The sequence below is a fragment of the Stylophora pistillata genome, chromosome 12 (assembly GCF_964205215.1).
Source record: "Stylophora pistillata chromosome 12, jaStyPist1.2, whole genome shotgun sequence".
NCBI lineage: Eukaryota > Metazoa > Cnidaria > Anthozoa > Scleractinia > Pocilloporidae > Stylophora > Stylophora pistillata.
In genome coordinates, this window is record NC_142530.1 from 18,315,001 (window position 1) to 18,332,761 (window position 17,761).

Below are 17,761 nucleotides of genomic sequence, written 5' to 3' on the forward strand. Positions count from 1 at the left end.
AAGTGTAAAGTAGTTGAAAATAGCAGTGATGGTAGGCTGGATTTTTGGGAATTAAATGTGGTTACCTGAGGCTGGGTCTCTTGTTGCATGGCATCTTTGAGCCACCTCACTTAAAATTTCAGCTTGCAGCCTAAATTCCTAGCTGCATCCTATGGCTGCTCAATTCTGTTAGCCTGGTGGTAATTTTGGGCAGCCATGCACTTTATTTTATTTGTTTTATTACTATTTTGTAATGTAAATTTAATTTAATTCAGGGTGCAAAAAATAAAGTTGCACCCCCAAGATGCTGAATATTGTCACGCATTTTTTCACTTTGCCTGTGTGCATAATTTCCTTCATTGGCAAAGATTACAAATCATTTTTATTATCCTAATAACTAGCTTAAGCCAGAGAAAAAGTTTGGCTGAAAAGCACCATACAATTTTTAAAATGTCTCAGCCTTGACTCCAACTCTGTCATTACAACCCAACTGATAAATGTACACTGAATAGCAAATTTCTATTAAAAACTGTGGTTGCAGGTCTGATTTTCAGAACTATGTTATGTATTTTTTCCAGATGTTAAAAGGCTGATACTGTTCTTCTTCCTCTTTGGTTGTGTATGTATGTATATAAATTAACCCTCTTAATGATTTTCTTCAGACCATCTATTGCAGACCAAGTCCGCATTGGTTACTTCAGTCAAGACAGGTCTTCACAAACTGATGTCTCTGAAATAGCACAGCTTAAGGAGATGACAGAAGTCTTACAAAATCTTGTCAGGGTCAGTGTTAATTGACTAATATTTTAGACAGTTGTATGGCTAAATACAGAAGCAGCAAGGTATATAATGAAATAAGCTTAGGATTTTACTGCACCATTACCATCAAAGTTAAGATACTTAAGATAAATAAATGGTTGACACCAAAAGAAGAAAATAATAATAATAAAATAAAAAAACAAGCAGTTAGCTTTAGTAAAAGTTATTTTGGTATGGTGATTATGCAGAGAAAGGGAAAAGCATGCATGTATATCAAAGCTCAATGGGATTCATTATCAAAGTTTAATTCCCTTTAAGTTTGTAACTAATTCAGCATCATTTTCAACATGAACTGCATGACTGTCACAAATAGCTGCACTTACAGAGTACACATTAGAGAGTCAGAATGGATAATGGGAGAGGAGGGTAGATAGAGGAGGAAATGCTCTCCTTTAAACCTTCACTTAATACTTGTTCAGTTCAATGGGAAATTAGACCTGAAACAGCTGCTAAGGAAAAGTGAAAGTTCCAAGAACCTACTTAGGGCAGGGAAAATTATTGCAAAGGCATAGGGGAATTTTAGAACCCATTAAACTTGGAAAAGTGAGGTTGGACTAAAACCATCAAACAAACACTCTGGGAGGTATGGTAAATTTTTTTAAACCAACACAGATTTTTCTTGTTGTACTGTTATTACACTACACTTCATTGATCACTGACATTTACTTGTTTCATGTTAGGACATTGAAAACCTGAAAAGGAGTTTGCATTATGCTAAACATGTTCTCCATGCAGATTATGAGAATAAACTACAAGAGAGAGCTTTGGACTTGTAAGTACTGACTTACTGAATGCTTATAGTGAATGTACATTCAACAATATTGGCTTGTGAGAATTGTTACAGTCATACAGAGAAAGTGTTTGTGAGACTACAAGCAACTTCCGTTTTTTTTTTCTATGAAGCTGAAACTGCAAGACCCTTCTAACACAAGTGTGGTGGCATGATCATCATGTACCGAATTTTTAGGATTTTGCCTTTGTTGTTATTTTTTTATACCTCTTACTTTTACATGTAAGCCATTAATGAAATCAGATACACTGCATTAACAGGGATTTTCTTGCTCTCGGTTTTTATCCTGTTATGTGTTTTTCTGACGTGACAGGTACAGGGCTCGACTGTAACAGTAGCTAACTAGCCACAGACTAGCACAAATTCAGTTTTGGCTCGTGGTTTTTGATTCCAAGAAGCCAGTTTGGCTAGTAAACAAACTGACATTGCCGCAACAACTAAGTTGTCACTAGCCACCTGGCTAATTAGTTGAAAAGTTAGTGTCGAGCCCTGAAAGTGCTTGGTAAAGTTTGTAAATTGTTCCTCTTTCAGATATTGTAGAGTTAATGACAGAATATTGGAGATGGAGAAACAGCATGAAGAGGTAAGTTAAGTGTGGAAACCACTTTACATTACAGAAAAGAAACTGACATCAGTCAGCATAAATATACAAGGTTATTTAATATATGCTGCAATTCTATGGGTTCTGCTTCTGGCTCTCTATTCAGGAAGGATGACCTTTGTTTAATAATATGCACAATATTTCATGCTGCCAGCTTGGGGGGGTTGTGTAAAGGAAAAGGAAAATTACACATTATGGAAATATAACCTAAATTTGAAAATAGGTTATAATATATATTTGGACTTCTAAGTAAAAACAAAATTGGCATCTATAAAGCGAGCAGTAAAAATGGAAAGTATGCCAAATTTGAATTCCTTTAGGTAGTCTCTGGTGAGTTGGTGGTTTTTCAGATTATCATGTGTCCGACTTCTTGTTTAAAGTAGAAAACAGTGTTCCATAACACAGCACTGCAATATTTAAGTGAGTCTTTCATGTATTGCTGTATCTTGTTTGGAACTTGCATACTGTTAATAGGTTATGTCCCCTCAGAGAGTAACTATAGGGTGTTTCCAGACAGTGAGTCTGGGAGAGAAGCATTACAGCCTTTGTAAAAAAGCTTGAATATGTCTAACTAACAATTATTCCATGAGCGCGCATTGGATAGGAGATGATGGATAGCCAATGAGGCACGTGGCGCCGAGTTGGCTATAATCATCTCATATCCAACAAGCACGAGTGGATTAATTGTTTTATTAATGAACAAGACGATCCAAGATCTTAAGTCGGGCTACAGGGAGACGTGCTGTTATGAGTGTTGACCATTCGTGGTACAAAGTGGTTCTAAAAGAATTACTAAGGAGGTACCAAAGTCCTGGTGTGTGGGCGTGGCATAAAAGTTTTTTTCACCCGAGAGACACCAATTCTACAACAACGCACTCTCACATATTTTTGGTGCAATGCCCTAAAAGGTATCACAGAAGCTGCTACTGTGGACCTTTTGAGGCTGAACAGCCTAAGAGGTTCCAAACCCACCTTTTTTAACCCCTAAAAGCAACCTCATTCCTAGGCCCTTTTCCCTAAGCTGGCCCCCAGCTAAGGGAAAAGGTCCTGGGAATGAGGTTGACCTAAAAGGTACAATGAGCACCCCAGTCCCTTTTATTTAAGGAGTCCCCCCTTCCCAAGGGTGATAAGTATATGCCAATTTATGCATGTGTTAATAAGATATATTATGAAATTGTAATCATAACGGTCTGAACGCAAGGGAAAGTATTTTCATCATGAAAACATAGTATGCATAGCATACCTCATCATCATCATTATCATCATCTTTATTTTGCACTATTTATATCATTAACTACCAGTGAGATAAAATAAAAGGAGAAAATGGAGAGAACAGAGTTTTACATATTGTAGGAAAGGGAGAAGTGTGTAGTGACCTTAGTAGCAACTGCTTTTGAGATGGTCACTACCACATGAATTCACGAGGAAAATATTTATTAAAAGCTAGCATACTATATTTAAGATTTACAAAAGAGGGGAAAAGGAATATAAAAAGTAATACATTAAGCAATAAAAATGTAATACATTAAGTAATAATCATTATTTATATTCAATTGTTTGTACAATTATATACCTAATATGTACCTAATTATATACCTAACAAGGACCTTCCCTGATTTTCTCCTTGAATTAATTAATGCAGATATCAATAGTTGGGATTGTCTCACTCTCATGCTGTTGTCTAACTTTGGATTTGCTTTTGTTTCTAAAATTTATCTGTAGCAGTCTTTTCATTTTTGGAGCAGGTTCCAAATTATCATAATTATATTTTCGCCTGTGCTTTTGCATGTCTGATTTGATGAAGGTCCATGTTAGATGAGCAAGACAAAAATTGTATTTCATAGTAAACAATAGCTACTTTTTGTCGTTTCCCAGAGTTTGATCACGAGGCACCTTGTATTTATCAGCAAATGTTCTCCTGTCTCTCTGTCCACATTTTCTGTTCACTGATGACTCATTCGATTTCTGGTTTGATTCCAGAGAGACCTTCGCTAAATCATTTGATTCTTTTGCTATTTTGAGTTCGCGGAACGACCGGTTCGAAATATACGCTCATTACACACGCCATCTTTTAGAGAGGGTCCACCGCGATCGGTGTGTGAGTCTGTATGTTTGAGCGTAGAAAGATGACACGCATTCGACATATCCGCCATTTTCGAAATCGTACAGAAAAGGTTGCGCCTTAATTATTACGTGTCTGCGGTATTCCCCATTGCACGTGACGGACATTTGTGGAGAAACCCCATGGTAAACCAATAGTCGGTTGCCCGACTAATAAAAACGCCCCAAGATAGTAGACAAATCTTCTCGACTTTATTTTGTAAGAAGAAACCGGATGTTACAATGTACAGATATTAGATTATGTTATATTGGCTCATATACCATAACGGCTAAGCCAATTAAAATTCTTCAATTGCCTTATCCAATGATCCAGGTTTTAATAATACATATTATGACATAACCAAAGTAAAGCACGTGCTCTGATTGGTCAATTCAGCATACATCATTTACCCATGGATGTACGCTGCTGACGTGAGCAAATGCAAAGACTAGTTTACTGCGCGCTTTTTTTTTCTGGTCACGTAAGATTTGTAAAATAAAAGAAAACTCTTGTGCTACAATGTATCAATGTTATGCTATAAAACAAATGGTAAATGCCACAGTGTACACTATTGAGCTATGGATACACTTGGGAGGTTTGCTAAGCACTCAAGAAGCTAGAGTGGCTCTTGGCTATCGCCTCGCGCGACTCTTACGCTTCTTGAGTGCTTAGCAACCTCCTGCGTGCATCCTTAACTCAATAGTATATGCTGTGGTGTTTACCATTTGGTAAATACAGTACAATGATTCCATGTTGCCGTGCATCAGTCCAGTAATATAGATCACAGATGACATCAAAGTTTGTGGCGAGAACAAAAATTGGGCAGGTGTTTTCACTGATCCTTCCTCTTTTTTTTTTCTTCCTTTTTTTCTTAGCGTGTCAATGTGATCAGAAGAAGCTATCGTCAACAGCTTGCTGATGCTATAACGCAGATCTCAAGCCAACACCAGGTGGAGATTTCTCAATTGCAGTCTTCTTGATAATAGCTGTTACTGAATGCAATGTCCGACGGACTTCCGCTGTAGTTTAAGATACAGTATACTGCTCATTCATTCCTTGAAAATTATTTTAGCTCAGTTCATTAGACATGTTATGATATTTTATTGAGCCTGAGTAAACCTTTGCTTTCAGACCACGTCTGTTCTTGTCAGGGCAGCATCAGCATGTGTAGCGTGTCAGTTTACATGGTGTACCATACTTGTAATTGCACCTTTTTGGAGTCAGAAGCATGGTTACTAGAAGTGGGTGGCAGCCAGTAAAAACCTTACAGCTAACAATGCATTTGACCCTCCTTTTATGGTATACAAGTGTGGTGGTGGATCCAGACCTTGAGCCAAGGGGTTGGGGAGGGGGGGTGTGTTTTTGTTTGTGTGTGTTCACCTGCCAGCTTTTCTTCCCTCTGCGTTAACTTTTTTTTCATCTAAAATAAGGGTGGCAGGCCCCTGTGCCCCTCCCCTAGATCCGCCACTGTAGCAAGAGATGCATTGAAGTGGGTGTAATTGTGTTGTATTCTTAGGCAAAATACTTTAATCTCACAGTGCCCTGCCCCACCTAGGCCTTGGTTGTTTGAAGGGTGGACAATGGTATCCACTAGGTATATCTCTATCTAGGTATAGTCCTGTACATATTCTTAACATATATCAGCTGATAGTGATTTGTCTATTGGATAGCATCATCTGTCCTTTGAACAACTGGGCCCCGTAGTGTAAAAGGGTACTGGTGAATTGTCAGGGAAGCCTGTTGAAATGCTAGAGGGTAGCCTTGCAGTTGACTAACATCCCATACAGGAAGGAATATTAATACTCTTAGTTGCCTCATTCTAAGGAATCTTGGACAAGCTTTTGCTGATTGGGCCACTGAGGTCGAGTGCACACTTAAGCTTTTCATTGTATATTCTCAATAATATTTAGGAGTATTATGCAAAAAAGAACAAGCAAGACAAAGCCAGATTTTCTGAAAAGCTCAAAAAGGTCCAAGACGACGATGAAGAAAAGAAAAAAGCTAAACAACAGCAGGACTCCATCATAGAGATGATGAAGATGCAAATGAGAGATGCACAGGAGAGAGCCGATAGAGAACTGCAGGACGTACTCAACAGACCCAAATCAGCAAGTAGTGTTTATACAGATCCTGAGATTTATGACCTGCGAGAGGAAATTGAGAAATTAGAGAACAAAGTGGATGATTTGATGAATGAACTGGATGACAAAGAAGCTGAAAACAGACGCTTAGGTGAGTTTGACAAGAGAAAAAGATCAATATATTCACAACTAGACGCATATCTGCGTGAACTCGGGCTTTCAATATCGCACATCTGGAGTTATCTTTAGGGGGACTGCCATATTGCCATTGTTACTGTCGTCACGAAGGCAGCCATTGCTTTCTTGCTTTAACCATGCACCCTGGGGTTCATTCTACGCGTGCGCGTACACTTGTAGCATGCGCTATAGGGGAACTGCGTTTTGTGACCGAACGCAAAAAAAAAAAAAAAACAAACAAAGCCGACTTTATACCTCGGGCGTTTCCTCCGGAAAGCCCGAGTAATTACAGTGCAGCTCAAAGATAAGGGGACCAAAATATGCGCGTCAAACGCGCATGATAATTGCATATACGACCATACACACACTAGTCTTGCCATAATAGTAAACGTATGTCTTCGTTCTGACGAAGAGCTAACGCTTCGGGAAAGTCAGCTCTAGAAACCTTTTACGATATTCAATTAGCACTGTAAATAAAATTGAATTATCTTAAAAGGTCGCCCAGATGCTGCATTGGTATTCTTCAGTGGGGCCCTTATGATACGTGTACTTGTGTTATGTACAAGATGTTCTGTTTTCTATTCCGATTTTTTCCCTGCAGTTAATGCGATCTAAGTATTCATAGTACAGCACTAAAAGTGTGCATCTGTGTGTAAATACCTCTGCTGGTGTTATTCTCTATGCAGCAACTGATATTGACGATTTAAATGAACAACTTAGAGGTGAACGACAGCAAATCCAACAGGTTATTAAAATAGATTCCTACTTTTAAATCGTTATTAGATAATTTTTGTTTGTTTAAGTCCCATTTGATTAAGTTCTTAGCGTCCCCTTACAAGTTTGCTTAGCACGGCTTTCTGCTCCTGAGTGGAGAAAGCAACTGTACAAGTTAAATTGTCTTGCCCAACAACGCAGCACAATCAACAAGGCAATCGACCAGTACTAGACCTCTCGATCACGAATGCTTCAAGCCTAAAATTTGTACTTTATCATTTCTACTCAACAAAAATATTCCATGTTACCATGCGTCTGATCATTAACAGGTACCAGATGACGTCAAAATGTAAGAACAAAAAAGTTGTGCCAACCTCGTTCCCAGGGTCTCTGATATTCCCGGGAAGATGAGTGACCTGGGAACGAGGTTGAAGTTGTGCACGAGTTTCAGTCGAGTGTATGTTCTTACCACGTTGCAATCGAGTGTCTGTTCTTGCAACGTTTTGACGTGTTCTGTGATCTATTTAAACAATAGAGTGTTTCTGTCGAGGAACTATCAGACCGATAGTTCCGAGACATAAACACTCTATTGTTTTTGTTGTTCGTCACTAAATTTTCTTCCGCGCCTATAGCTTGTCGCAAATGTCAATAATTCGCAACCGTACATTGGCTAAATAATACGTTATACCTGTCAGAATTGAAAAGTCACTGTTTTTCCGATCTGCCTAACTTCGCGGCCGTCAAACTATTCAAAACTTTTCACAGATGAGTACTATCAATCCAGGTATTTTCCGCGGACAGGCACTATCCATCTAGGTATTTTCCGCGGGCGGGCACTAGGGGCTGATAGTGTCTCTCCACGGATGAACACTATCGCGTCACGTGATCGATTTAAACCAATAAGAACCGGAGAAAATTTAGTGGTGAACTATAATGGCATATAGATCTATGGCAACATTAAATCTGTTTATTTACGAGATAAAAAAAGTGAAGCGTTGTCTCTAGTGATGTCACCCATGCTTCTGTCCTCCGATAGATCAAAACTAAGAATGAATCAAATTGCGGGTGTAATTTAAGTTGTCATATACACTGTAACAAGATATGTCTGTTTTGGTAAATAAAAACTGTACTTTTTGAGTACTTATTTCATTTAATTCACTTTCTCGTGTGATCACGGTATTTTTAACAGTTGAAAAAAGATCTGTCCGATGCTTTGCTCGAAGCTGAACATGATCGAAACAACTTCAAAGCTGAGGTTAGTTTCCAGAAATCTTAGATGTGATGAAAGGTCTAAATTGGGAGGGTCTTTTAATTTCAGTCTCGCCATTAATTTGCTTATGGCCCTCTGAGATTTCCTTACAAACCTTTAAAATACAAGGATTCCTGTTAATTACAACCGTAACTCCAGTTACTGTGTAATCAATTAATGGGTCGTAATTCGTTATGTATAAACATTAACCATAAATCTAAAAAATTCATTAAGTTTGTGGCCGGTTACTTTTATCAGGCTGACCTGCAACTGCCAACAGAGTGAAAATGTTCTCTATTCTTTTTAGCTTAACTTAATATTTCTAGCATGTCTACTGATAAACGTAATCACGATGGACTGCTTTTTTTAATGGTTGTAATTGAAGTCATTGTAGGTGTCCACAATTTTACTTTTCATTGTCGATGTCTTTTTCCTCAACATAAGCTGTCTATTGATCAAGAATCTTCTCACAAGTTAAATGACGAGGTCAAAACTGTGGATCAAACCACCATGTTCTTCCTCGTAAGAAATGACGTCAATAAACATAAAGTATAACTACTTACAAATAAACATGCTACTTGGATATAAAAACCGTTAAGTTGTAAATTGTGAAACCTTTCTTTCTCTTTTGATAGCTTCAAGTAGGTTGTGCATAGGGCAATGTAAAGAAATTAGTAATTTCAGGGTTAATATCACTCCGAATATCCTTTGCTATTTACCTCCGAGAAACTCGGGAAAAAATGGCGTCCCGGTTTGCATCCGTGACAAGCGAAGAAATCACTCAAATTAACGACGGTGGTGTATATTATCTCACTGTTTTAGTTTATACTAAAACAACTATTCACCTCAGTGTCGGTGGTTAGCGGTGGATATTTACCGAGCCGCGAAGCGGCGAGGTAAATATCCACCTCTAACCACCTCTACTTTGGTGAATAGTTGTTAAATATAATTCTGATTAAAATGACTCGTTTAATTTCGATCAAACTTTTTCCTTTGATAAAGTTTGTCGAATTTAATTAAATCAAAACATTTTCTGCCTGTAGAATTAATTTGTTACTTTCTCTGTGAACTTCTAGTTTTTTTCAGTTGAGGTATTTGTACATGTAACTTCAACGTTCATTCGAAACTGTTTCTTCTCAGTAGTTCTAAGCTTGAGGTAAAATCCTAAACTTAAATTTTGATTACTTTTGATGAAGGAATTTTGAAGTACCTCTCGTGTATAGACTCAATAAAATACCACTTTTCCCAAGAAATTCATCTCTGATCAAAAGAAAAGTCTATTAAACTTCTTAGTAACTTACAGTATTTAAAGGTAAAACGTGTCGCGACTTAGACATTGTTTAGTAAAGAGCGTTGTTTTGTAGAAAGTTGTGGGAGAGAGAAAACTTATTAACTTAGGAAACTCAATAATGTTTAATTTGACTTACTGTTTTTGTTGCTTTGAGCAGCTGCAAAAACAGAGAGCACAGCTTCAAAGAGAGATGGACAGCAAGCTACAGGAGACCAAAAGCAATGTATGTGATTCCTCTCCAACTGACCTGCTAATCAAATAATTTTTCCAACATATCTGCTTGCCTATAGGCCAATCACGTTCAGGCTATTCAATAGTCTTCGCTTGGCAGTGAATCTTCATCAGGTGGCTTGGCCTGGCGTTGCACGTGTTAACCACGTGTTTACCTTGTGATGTCTAACTGCTTACACCCTGTCTGTTGCTTTTGTCACTTTTCCAAACACAATTTGGCGTTTACTTTTTAGTTCCCTTATGTGGCGCTTTCTGAGTTCATTTCACGATCAACATCTTTCAGGTTTAACTTCAACTTCTGCGCTTTTCTCAGCACAATCTGCTGAAATCCAATGTTTCTTCATTGACTGCCTTCTTTGTTATGTGGGATACCAGTGGTAAACTACGTGAAAAATTCGCTTGAGTGTTTTCGTAGTCAGACATAGAAATTTGCCACGTTCTTGTGCTTCCACTGACCTTATTGGAAGGGTGTCTGCACAGAATATCCCGTGTTGTCGACATTTTTATTTTTCTTGTCTTTATTTTCCGATGTCATTCCTGTTCTTGAAAAGTGAGTCTTAGGGTAATTATTTTCCCCGTAAAACGGGAGTGACTTTAGACAACGATCAACTCATCCTACATCAACACATCCATGCGTCATGTTTCGTTAAAAATCAACCCTGAGTCAGCTATGATTTTTATTTTCTGTCAGTTGATGGCAGCTTCGCGGAAACAAGTTGCGGAGCTTCAGAGAGCTCATGACCAGAAGATTAAAGAACAGGAGATTTTGAAGGAGAAGAGAAAGTTGTTGGAGAGTCGGCAAACTGAGGTATTCTTTGTTTGTATCAGTATCCTTTAGAAAAAGGTTAATCACTTGATGCGCCTGTTTATTTTTAGCGAGTACAGGAAATTGTTCGTAGGTTCTAAAATCAGGAAGTACAACTTCTGCTTGTAAGTTGCTGGGTATCTAGGCGAGCTACACTGTTTTTTTTAGAGTTGTAAGTTATCCGAAGATAATCTGATGTAATTAAAGGAACCCTCGTTAAGTGGACTATGCCATTTAAAGTTGTGATAACCTGAAGAATCGTATTTTGACCTTTGCTCAATTTGGCAAGCGGTTCTCGTACAAAATGTTTCGAAATCTTCTGGTGTAACGTTGGACTGTATGTTTTTTCCTCTCTTACTGGAAGACATTTTAACGCAGAAACACTCACTTGACGTGACTAAGTAATGGGAAAAAATAACAAACGTTTAGCTTCCTTTGCTCAGAAATTTGCGACCATCTTGATCAATGACCGCTGACCTGACCTGAGCTAAGCTACGAGGTGATAGATTGTCGTTACCTGTCTATCTAGGTTTGATTTTCAGCCTGATGGGAACTGGCCATCATAAGTGACTGACAGATTTTCTGTTGTCTCCGATTATGAGAAAGATCTAGCTTCGTGAGGTTTTTTTCTGTGCATTATTTTGTCTTCAGGTACGGTGTAGAGTAAATTAATATCGTTGAACAGGACATCTCGTTGGAGATATAAAACTTTACGGAGGCACTACCCGTCAGCCAAGTGAAAATCATGTAAAGGTTTCTTCTCATATCGTTTATAAATTTTTAAAGATGTAGGGATTCTTCAGGATATCCTGAGACTCTTGTTTTTGACCACAAAAGGTGCGTCGTAACTTTTGAACTCTTGTCGAAGGTATTGATTTGAACAGTTGATGCGTCAAGAAAAGCTGAAGCCTAGACTCTGCGTTACGTAAAACGATGACGATCTCGAAGCGCTCTTTTTGTCTCCTCTTGGTCTGATCAACGTGAAAATATCAAAAAAAGTTATCCGTGGCGACTGGAGTACACACGCCGCGTCATGATATTTAGTCCCCGAAGTGCAGAGATCTTTCTCTCACCGATAAACATCAGAGGCTGTTGATAAACTTACTCACAAAAGGACCATGCTGATGCGTCGGCATGATGTTTACGCACGAGTTAGTTAGCTACAGGAAGAAAGGAATTGGAGTTACCAGCTTTTCGAGCATTGTCCTGCTGGTAGTATTAGCAGGGCTTATAGCGAGTCAGGCAGAAGTATCGCATGAGGCATTGTCAGTGTCGATCTAGACGTTCAATTTCTTTTTTAAAAAAGCCTAACTAACCTTGCACCATGCACTGTACTTCATTTATTACTTCATACGTGCCTGCACCAAAAAGTCCACCACTCTTGCACCATCTGAAAGCACCACTGTCACCCGACGACTACTTACCGAGCGGGTTCCAGTAGTCCACTATGAGCCAGGCGTCCTGGTGTCCAGGCTCAGGCGAATGGTAAGGCCGGGTAAGGGGCAATGGGTAAGAGATCTGGGAACCAATTGACTGCTGAATGTTTTGTCAATAATTGTTTATGTCTCGAGTTTTTGTTGATTTATTGTCCTAAGCCTGGAGAGAAATGAATATGCAATGAAATGAATGACAAAATTATGGTCTTGATATGGTAAATTCAGTACTCAAATTCAGTAGCCCGCTTTGGAAAAGAGTGATAGCCTGGAAACGAGAGTACCCGCGCGTGCTTGCTGCATAATCCTATTGTGCACGCTAATGACGTCAGCAAACAAATGCCTCGAGATTGAAAAGTTTCCGCCCAGTTTGGCCGCGAGTTTTGAGATTTTTGAGATGGTTTCTTCGTTCAAGCCCATGGCGTTATGAAATAACACTTGATGTAGATTGTTTTGATGTTGACATATTGATTGATTATGAGCGTCGAGCGAAAAGTTGATCAAAAGAGTGACAAAAGTCCTAGTATTGAAGCTAATTTTAAGTGTAGAGGCCTACTTGTACTATCTTTGAACGCGTACCTTGTATTCCGCTATTATGCAGAACAGTGATCATGAGATACTCGTTTGTTCATCTTCCATTCTATAACTTCCTGTTAATCTATGCACTGATAATTCAAAACTTTGATTAATGTATTTTCTGTCGTGCACTCTGGTGTTTTTACATTGGATCGTTATCGGGGGCATAGGAAGGTTCACCTGTTTTTAGTGTAAGGACATGTAGTTGTGATAATGTGATTATAAGCTCACTTTCTTGCATTCTTCGGCAATACCTCTCATGTAATACACCTGTATGGTTCCCACATCTTAAAGAATAAGATAAAGGACATAGATTTTTTTAAACTCTAGTGACTTTATTCTTGTACTCATTGCGCATAAACTTACAAGATTCACTCTTTTCCAAGTAGTTTTTGTTTTCATCAATTCTCTTGCTACAGGAGAAGCCTCAGCTAGATGAGTCTGAGAAAGATGAGTTGCTGAGAAAATCACAAAAACTGGAAAAGAAACAGAGAGCTGAGATTTTAAGGTGTGCTTGATGAAGTGATCCAGTCACAAACACCTTAGAAAATTCGAACTGAACTGACCGAACCTGGTTGGCTGGAAGGCCGGTTGTGTTTTGCCTGTCTATAGAAACAACCTTTCTAACAGGCTGATAGAAAGCTGCACGAGATTCTCAAGGGATTTGCTTCAGCGAGAGTTATGACTGGGTGTTGGAGTGTTCCCTATGCTTAGATAATTCCTTATTCTCTTTTCATTTATATCTTTAGGCTGCAAAAAGAACTTGACAGAGTGAACAGAACCTGGGAAATGAAAGTCACCATTTTGCAAAAAACGTGAGTTCGTTTTAGTCAACAACAGTTCTTTACGTGTACTCTACCGTCTTTGAATGGGACGAACATGTCTTTGTACCATTGTTCCTATTTCGTTCGACGCTGAGATGTTGAAAACATTTGAAATGTTCACATCCGAATTTCTGGTGATAGGTTACACGCACTGAAGGACGAAAGTTTCTTGAGAACTTCCCTTCAACGACAAGCGGCCAGACTTCAGCAAGCTGCTGTGGTGTATGCGGTAAGTTCATTTTTCTACTAAGGTATTATGTGCCTCATTTCAAGTTTACAGGGAACCCAGCTTTGGATGATAAGATCACACGGATGAAGAATGGCGAACTTTAAAGCGTTTGGCTACATGTATTTAGCTATGACGGGATACACACAGGGGAGGGGTGGGCTGGGAAGAGTCGATAATTATTTGGTACGACACCAACACTCCAGCCTAACCCCCTCCCCTTTATTTGAATTTTTTCTTTTTTCTTAGAGTGATGGTCCTGCAGTTATCGTCAAAGATAGGAAAGATTACACGGCAAGGCCATTTAGAACCCTGGTGAGTTAGAATGTGCATAATCGAAAAAATGTAACATTCATTGAGTTCTGTCCATCGATTTAAAAAGTTTTGAGTTTTAGTGGAACGAGGGACAGCCCTCAACTTGGACAAAGGCCGAATTTCACAGAAAGTTGTCTCAGATATTGCTATTCGTTCCCTGTTTTCGATCTAATGACCGTTCAATGTGTTGATAATTGAGGAAGAAAGAAAAAAGGGAGAGCCTTTGAAAACCGAGAACAAAGTCGAGAACCCATAACAAACTCCCCTTACTGCCTCTCCTGGCCTTAACAATGGTCTGTAAGATGTCAAGGAAATGAACCACATTGAAGAGAGATAGGGGCGAAAGGACTTCTCTATAGTTGTTTTGGAGAAGTGTCCCAACTGATTATGGCTGAGAGTGTAGGTGAGATGCGAGGGGCCCACTGGTGGTGCCTTCCGGTAAATACCGGTCCAGGAAAGCTGACCTCTATTGGTCGCGTTCGAACTTAAGGATCTTGATATCGATGACTTTGAAATTCAAAAAATTAATCTTATCTGAAGATGACACAGTGTGTCAGTTTTTTTGGTTAAAACCACACTATTAACCCTTCGACTGAGATTTTATCATGTGGCTTCTACTCCATAAAGTTATCAGAATTTCGAGAAACGGATCCCAGGTCTGAGAATCGATCCCAGGCCATAGTGAGATCCTTGCCCGCGAGAATTAAACGTTCATTCGTTTATCGTACATTGTGATGGCCACATTTTCGTCGGTACATATAACTGGTTAGATTTCGTGCATTGCTAACTGAGGACTTGACCCTCTCCTCCCCCCCCCCTCCCACTTCATATCATTTTCTCGATCAGCAGATGTTTTTCCTTCCATTTACCCTTCCTGTGTCGTTTTTGAATCATGAGACAAACGATCAAAGTTTTATTTATTTTGATCAAGGATTTCTTGAACATACTGTTGAAATATTGCATCTTGTTTGATTTTAAAAAGGTACTGCCTGATGACACCAAGCGCACAGAACCCGACAACACAGCTGAAAGACCGGTCGCGGGTAAGGATTAATATTGGTGAGCCTTAACTAAAGGGTATCCCTCGGGCTCAGAAATAGTTTTCTTTAAACGCTGGAGGCCCTTTTAGAGAAGTGCTGTCATAGAATTTTACACTCATTGGCCTTCACCTTGGGGCGAAGCCAGATTCTGTATCTCCGATGAATCTTTATCCTTTCCCGGTGGGGCAAACCCCTTCCCACCAGCTTCGTGAAAAATCCATTGCATTACAGATATTTCAGCCCAAGGACTCCTGCTACCTCTCTCTAACAGCGATTCTTTGGTTCAGCGGAAGGGAACTACGGTTCTGGTCGTGCACAATTTTCTGCTGAAAAATGATCCGTCCGTGAAAACAGAAAACCAACAAATTTGACAAAACAACAGTTAAAAGAGCAATTACTTGTGTTAGCCAAATAATTCCTTCCTGTTCTAAGCCATTAATCTGTTTCAGAGGCCAAACCAATCTAAACACTTAGAGTGTATTTACTGTATTAAAGTTACGACCTGCACATTTCAAAACTACAGGGCTCGATTACACGCGATAGATTCACCCGGAACAAGGAAAATGTGGTCGGGTAGTATGTATACGCTTTTAAAATAACCTGCAAGTACCTTTGATTTGAGCGACAAACTTCATAGTTCGCCGCTCTCTAAGATGGCCTCAGATTTCTGCAGATGTAAAGGGCTATGATATTTGCTAGTTGAGAATCTTTTCAGTACCATTTTTATGTGATGCGCATGCATTTTTGTGTTACATCGCCGTCGAGACGTATCTTTAAGATTGGCGGCAAAAGATGTTCGGCCGTTGATATAAATAGATTAACCAAAACATTGCACACAACAGACTGTATTGCAGTTTGGCTTGTAGGACTCTTAAAAGAGGCAAAACAATTTTCTATTGTAATGCTCACATCTTGACACATAGCAACGTGTAACGATTGTGTTTTGCCACTGATGAAAAGCCAGGCCCAAAACGTATGGAAAACAGTGAACTTTTCACTCACTCTGTGCTCATATGGCCCCGAAACTCTTACAACTTCCGTGCTTTAAGTGACGACTAGCTGCCTAAGGAAATTTTTTTCCGTTCTTTTGAAATTGTTTCCAGGTACACCCTTCACCGAGGATCGACCAACTTCTGCTCTGCCTTTGGAAAACGAACCACGCTTGTAAGTTTTCTTTGTGTGTCTATGAGATACTCTTTACCTGATGTCTTGCTATCCGTTTGGATAATGTAGTGGTACAAATAGTTGACAAATCCGCTGATCCACGTAGAGCCCAGAACTTAAGAACTGGTATAAAGGCTTATGCGTATTAGTTAAAGAAAATCCTGACAAGAAGGACGAGAACTGGTGTAAATCTAATCCCAAGTTATGGCAGGTGTGGGAATAGAACACGGACCACAGCAGCGGGAGACGCCTTCACTGCTTCTTTATCGTAACTGGAATCGTTTTTTCTCAATCCTCCATTACGAGGCGGCTAACAGAGCGTTAGAGTGTTGTGAACGCGGATGTCCAAATATTCTTTGGTTTTCCGTCAGACTGGTTAATGAGGTGATGCGAGTTTCTAGGCCAATGACAAGGCGTAGTGAAACAAAACCTACACAACCAATGAATATTGTTCTTCTATAGTTCACCTAGGCTATGTCTATGGTTGAACTACAGTGATATACGGTGAACAGTTCACTTCTGAGGATGTGTGCCGTAAGCTTTCGTTAGTGGGAACTTGAAGAGTTCTGGCTTTTGAGATGAACAAGTTTAACTGAATCTTTCTTCAATATATTATTCTTCCATTTATTTATTTATTTTAATCATTTGTGACTATCTGTCTGTTTGTTGTTTTTCTTTAGAGAGAGTAACAAAGACGCAAGCTTGATAGCCAATCCAGGAGTCGATGATATTGGGACACAAGAAAAGAATGACAATTCGTCGATGTTAGAAAGTTCAACTTCGGCGCACCATGTAGTAGATCCCGTGTGAATAAAAGTGCCATCTTCCTTGTTATCCACTAAAGTATTTGTTATTTGCTCGTTTTGACGTTGTAAGGGAGACGTGGAAGAGACATTAAACTATTTATTCTGGCGCAAGTGTTTGTGATTTACGTCTTGGAATAATTAACTTCGATCTCTTATTCATTGAAATAATATTTAATTATGCGATTAAGTCTGTTATCGAGCCAGAGGCCCATCGGGCCGGCGCTTAACTCCGGTTTCTGTGGTATGAAGCGACTAGGAGTATTTCTACTCCCCCCTGGATGGGATGCTAGTCCTTCGCAGAGTTACCCCCCAGCATTAAATTTGCCAGTACCCAGTTATACACCTTGATAAAGAGAGACAATAGGGACTTTAAGCAAACCACGACGGCTACGGGAACGAGAACGTGGAAAAACAATAGATCTAATTGGCAGAACTATAGCCCAGCACGTGCGTTTTAAAACTTTGTACATTTCTTGGCTGTCTTTGCAAAACAACAACGTGAAATCACCAAAATTTGCGTCGTCTGCGAAGCGAAACCG

The 17,761-nt window shown here is 39.3% G+C and overlaps 1 protein-coding gene across 4 annotated transcripts in view; it reads left to right on the forward strand.

The window, feature by feature from the left end:
• The window catches only part of LOC111331474 (uncharacterized), an 18,565-nt gene extending 1,232 nt beyond the window's left edge, over positions 1–17,333 (forward strand). The window contains exons 2-19 of one of the 4 annotated variants that reach the window (XM_022936596.2): positions 642–762; positions 1,479–1,570; positions 2,120–2,171; positions 5,166–5,240; positions 6,201–6,522; positions 7,235–7,293; positions 8,452–8,517; positions 8,956–9,033; positions 9,960–10,025; positions 10,725–10,841; positions 12,210–12,323; positions 13,267–13,355; positions 13,597–13,662; positions 13,813–13,900; positions 14,147–14,212; positions 15,195–15,255; positions 16,356–16,416; positions 17,097–17,333. In XM_022936596.2, the coding sequence (XP_022792331.2) occupies positions 642–762; positions 1,479–1,570; positions 2,120–2,171; positions 5,166–5,240; positions 6,201–6,522; positions 7,235–7,293; positions 8,452–8,517; positions 8,956–9,033; positions 9,960–10,025; positions 10,725–10,841; positions 12,210–12,323; positions 13,267–13,355; positions 13,597–13,662; positions 13,813–13,900; positions 14,147–14,212; positions 15,195–15,255; positions 16,356–16,416; positions 17,097–17,226 (1,723 nt within the window). In that variant the 3' untranslated portion in view covers positions 17,227–17,333. The remainder of the gene's footprint in view (positions 1–641; positions 763–1,478; positions 1,571–2,119; positions 2,172–5,165; positions 5,241–6,200; positions 6,523–7,234; positions 7,294–8,451; positions 8,518–8,955; positions 9,034–9,959; positions 10,026–10,724; positions 10,842–12,209; positions 12,324–13,266; positions 13,356–13,596; positions 13,663–13,812; positions 13,901–14,146; positions 14,213–15,194; positions 15,256–16,355; positions 16,417–17,096) is intronic. The other 3 variants (XM_022936598.2, XM_022936597.2, XM_088741034.1) reach the window with 3 other exon arrangements.
• Positions 17,334–17,761: the final 428 nt, after the last annotated feature.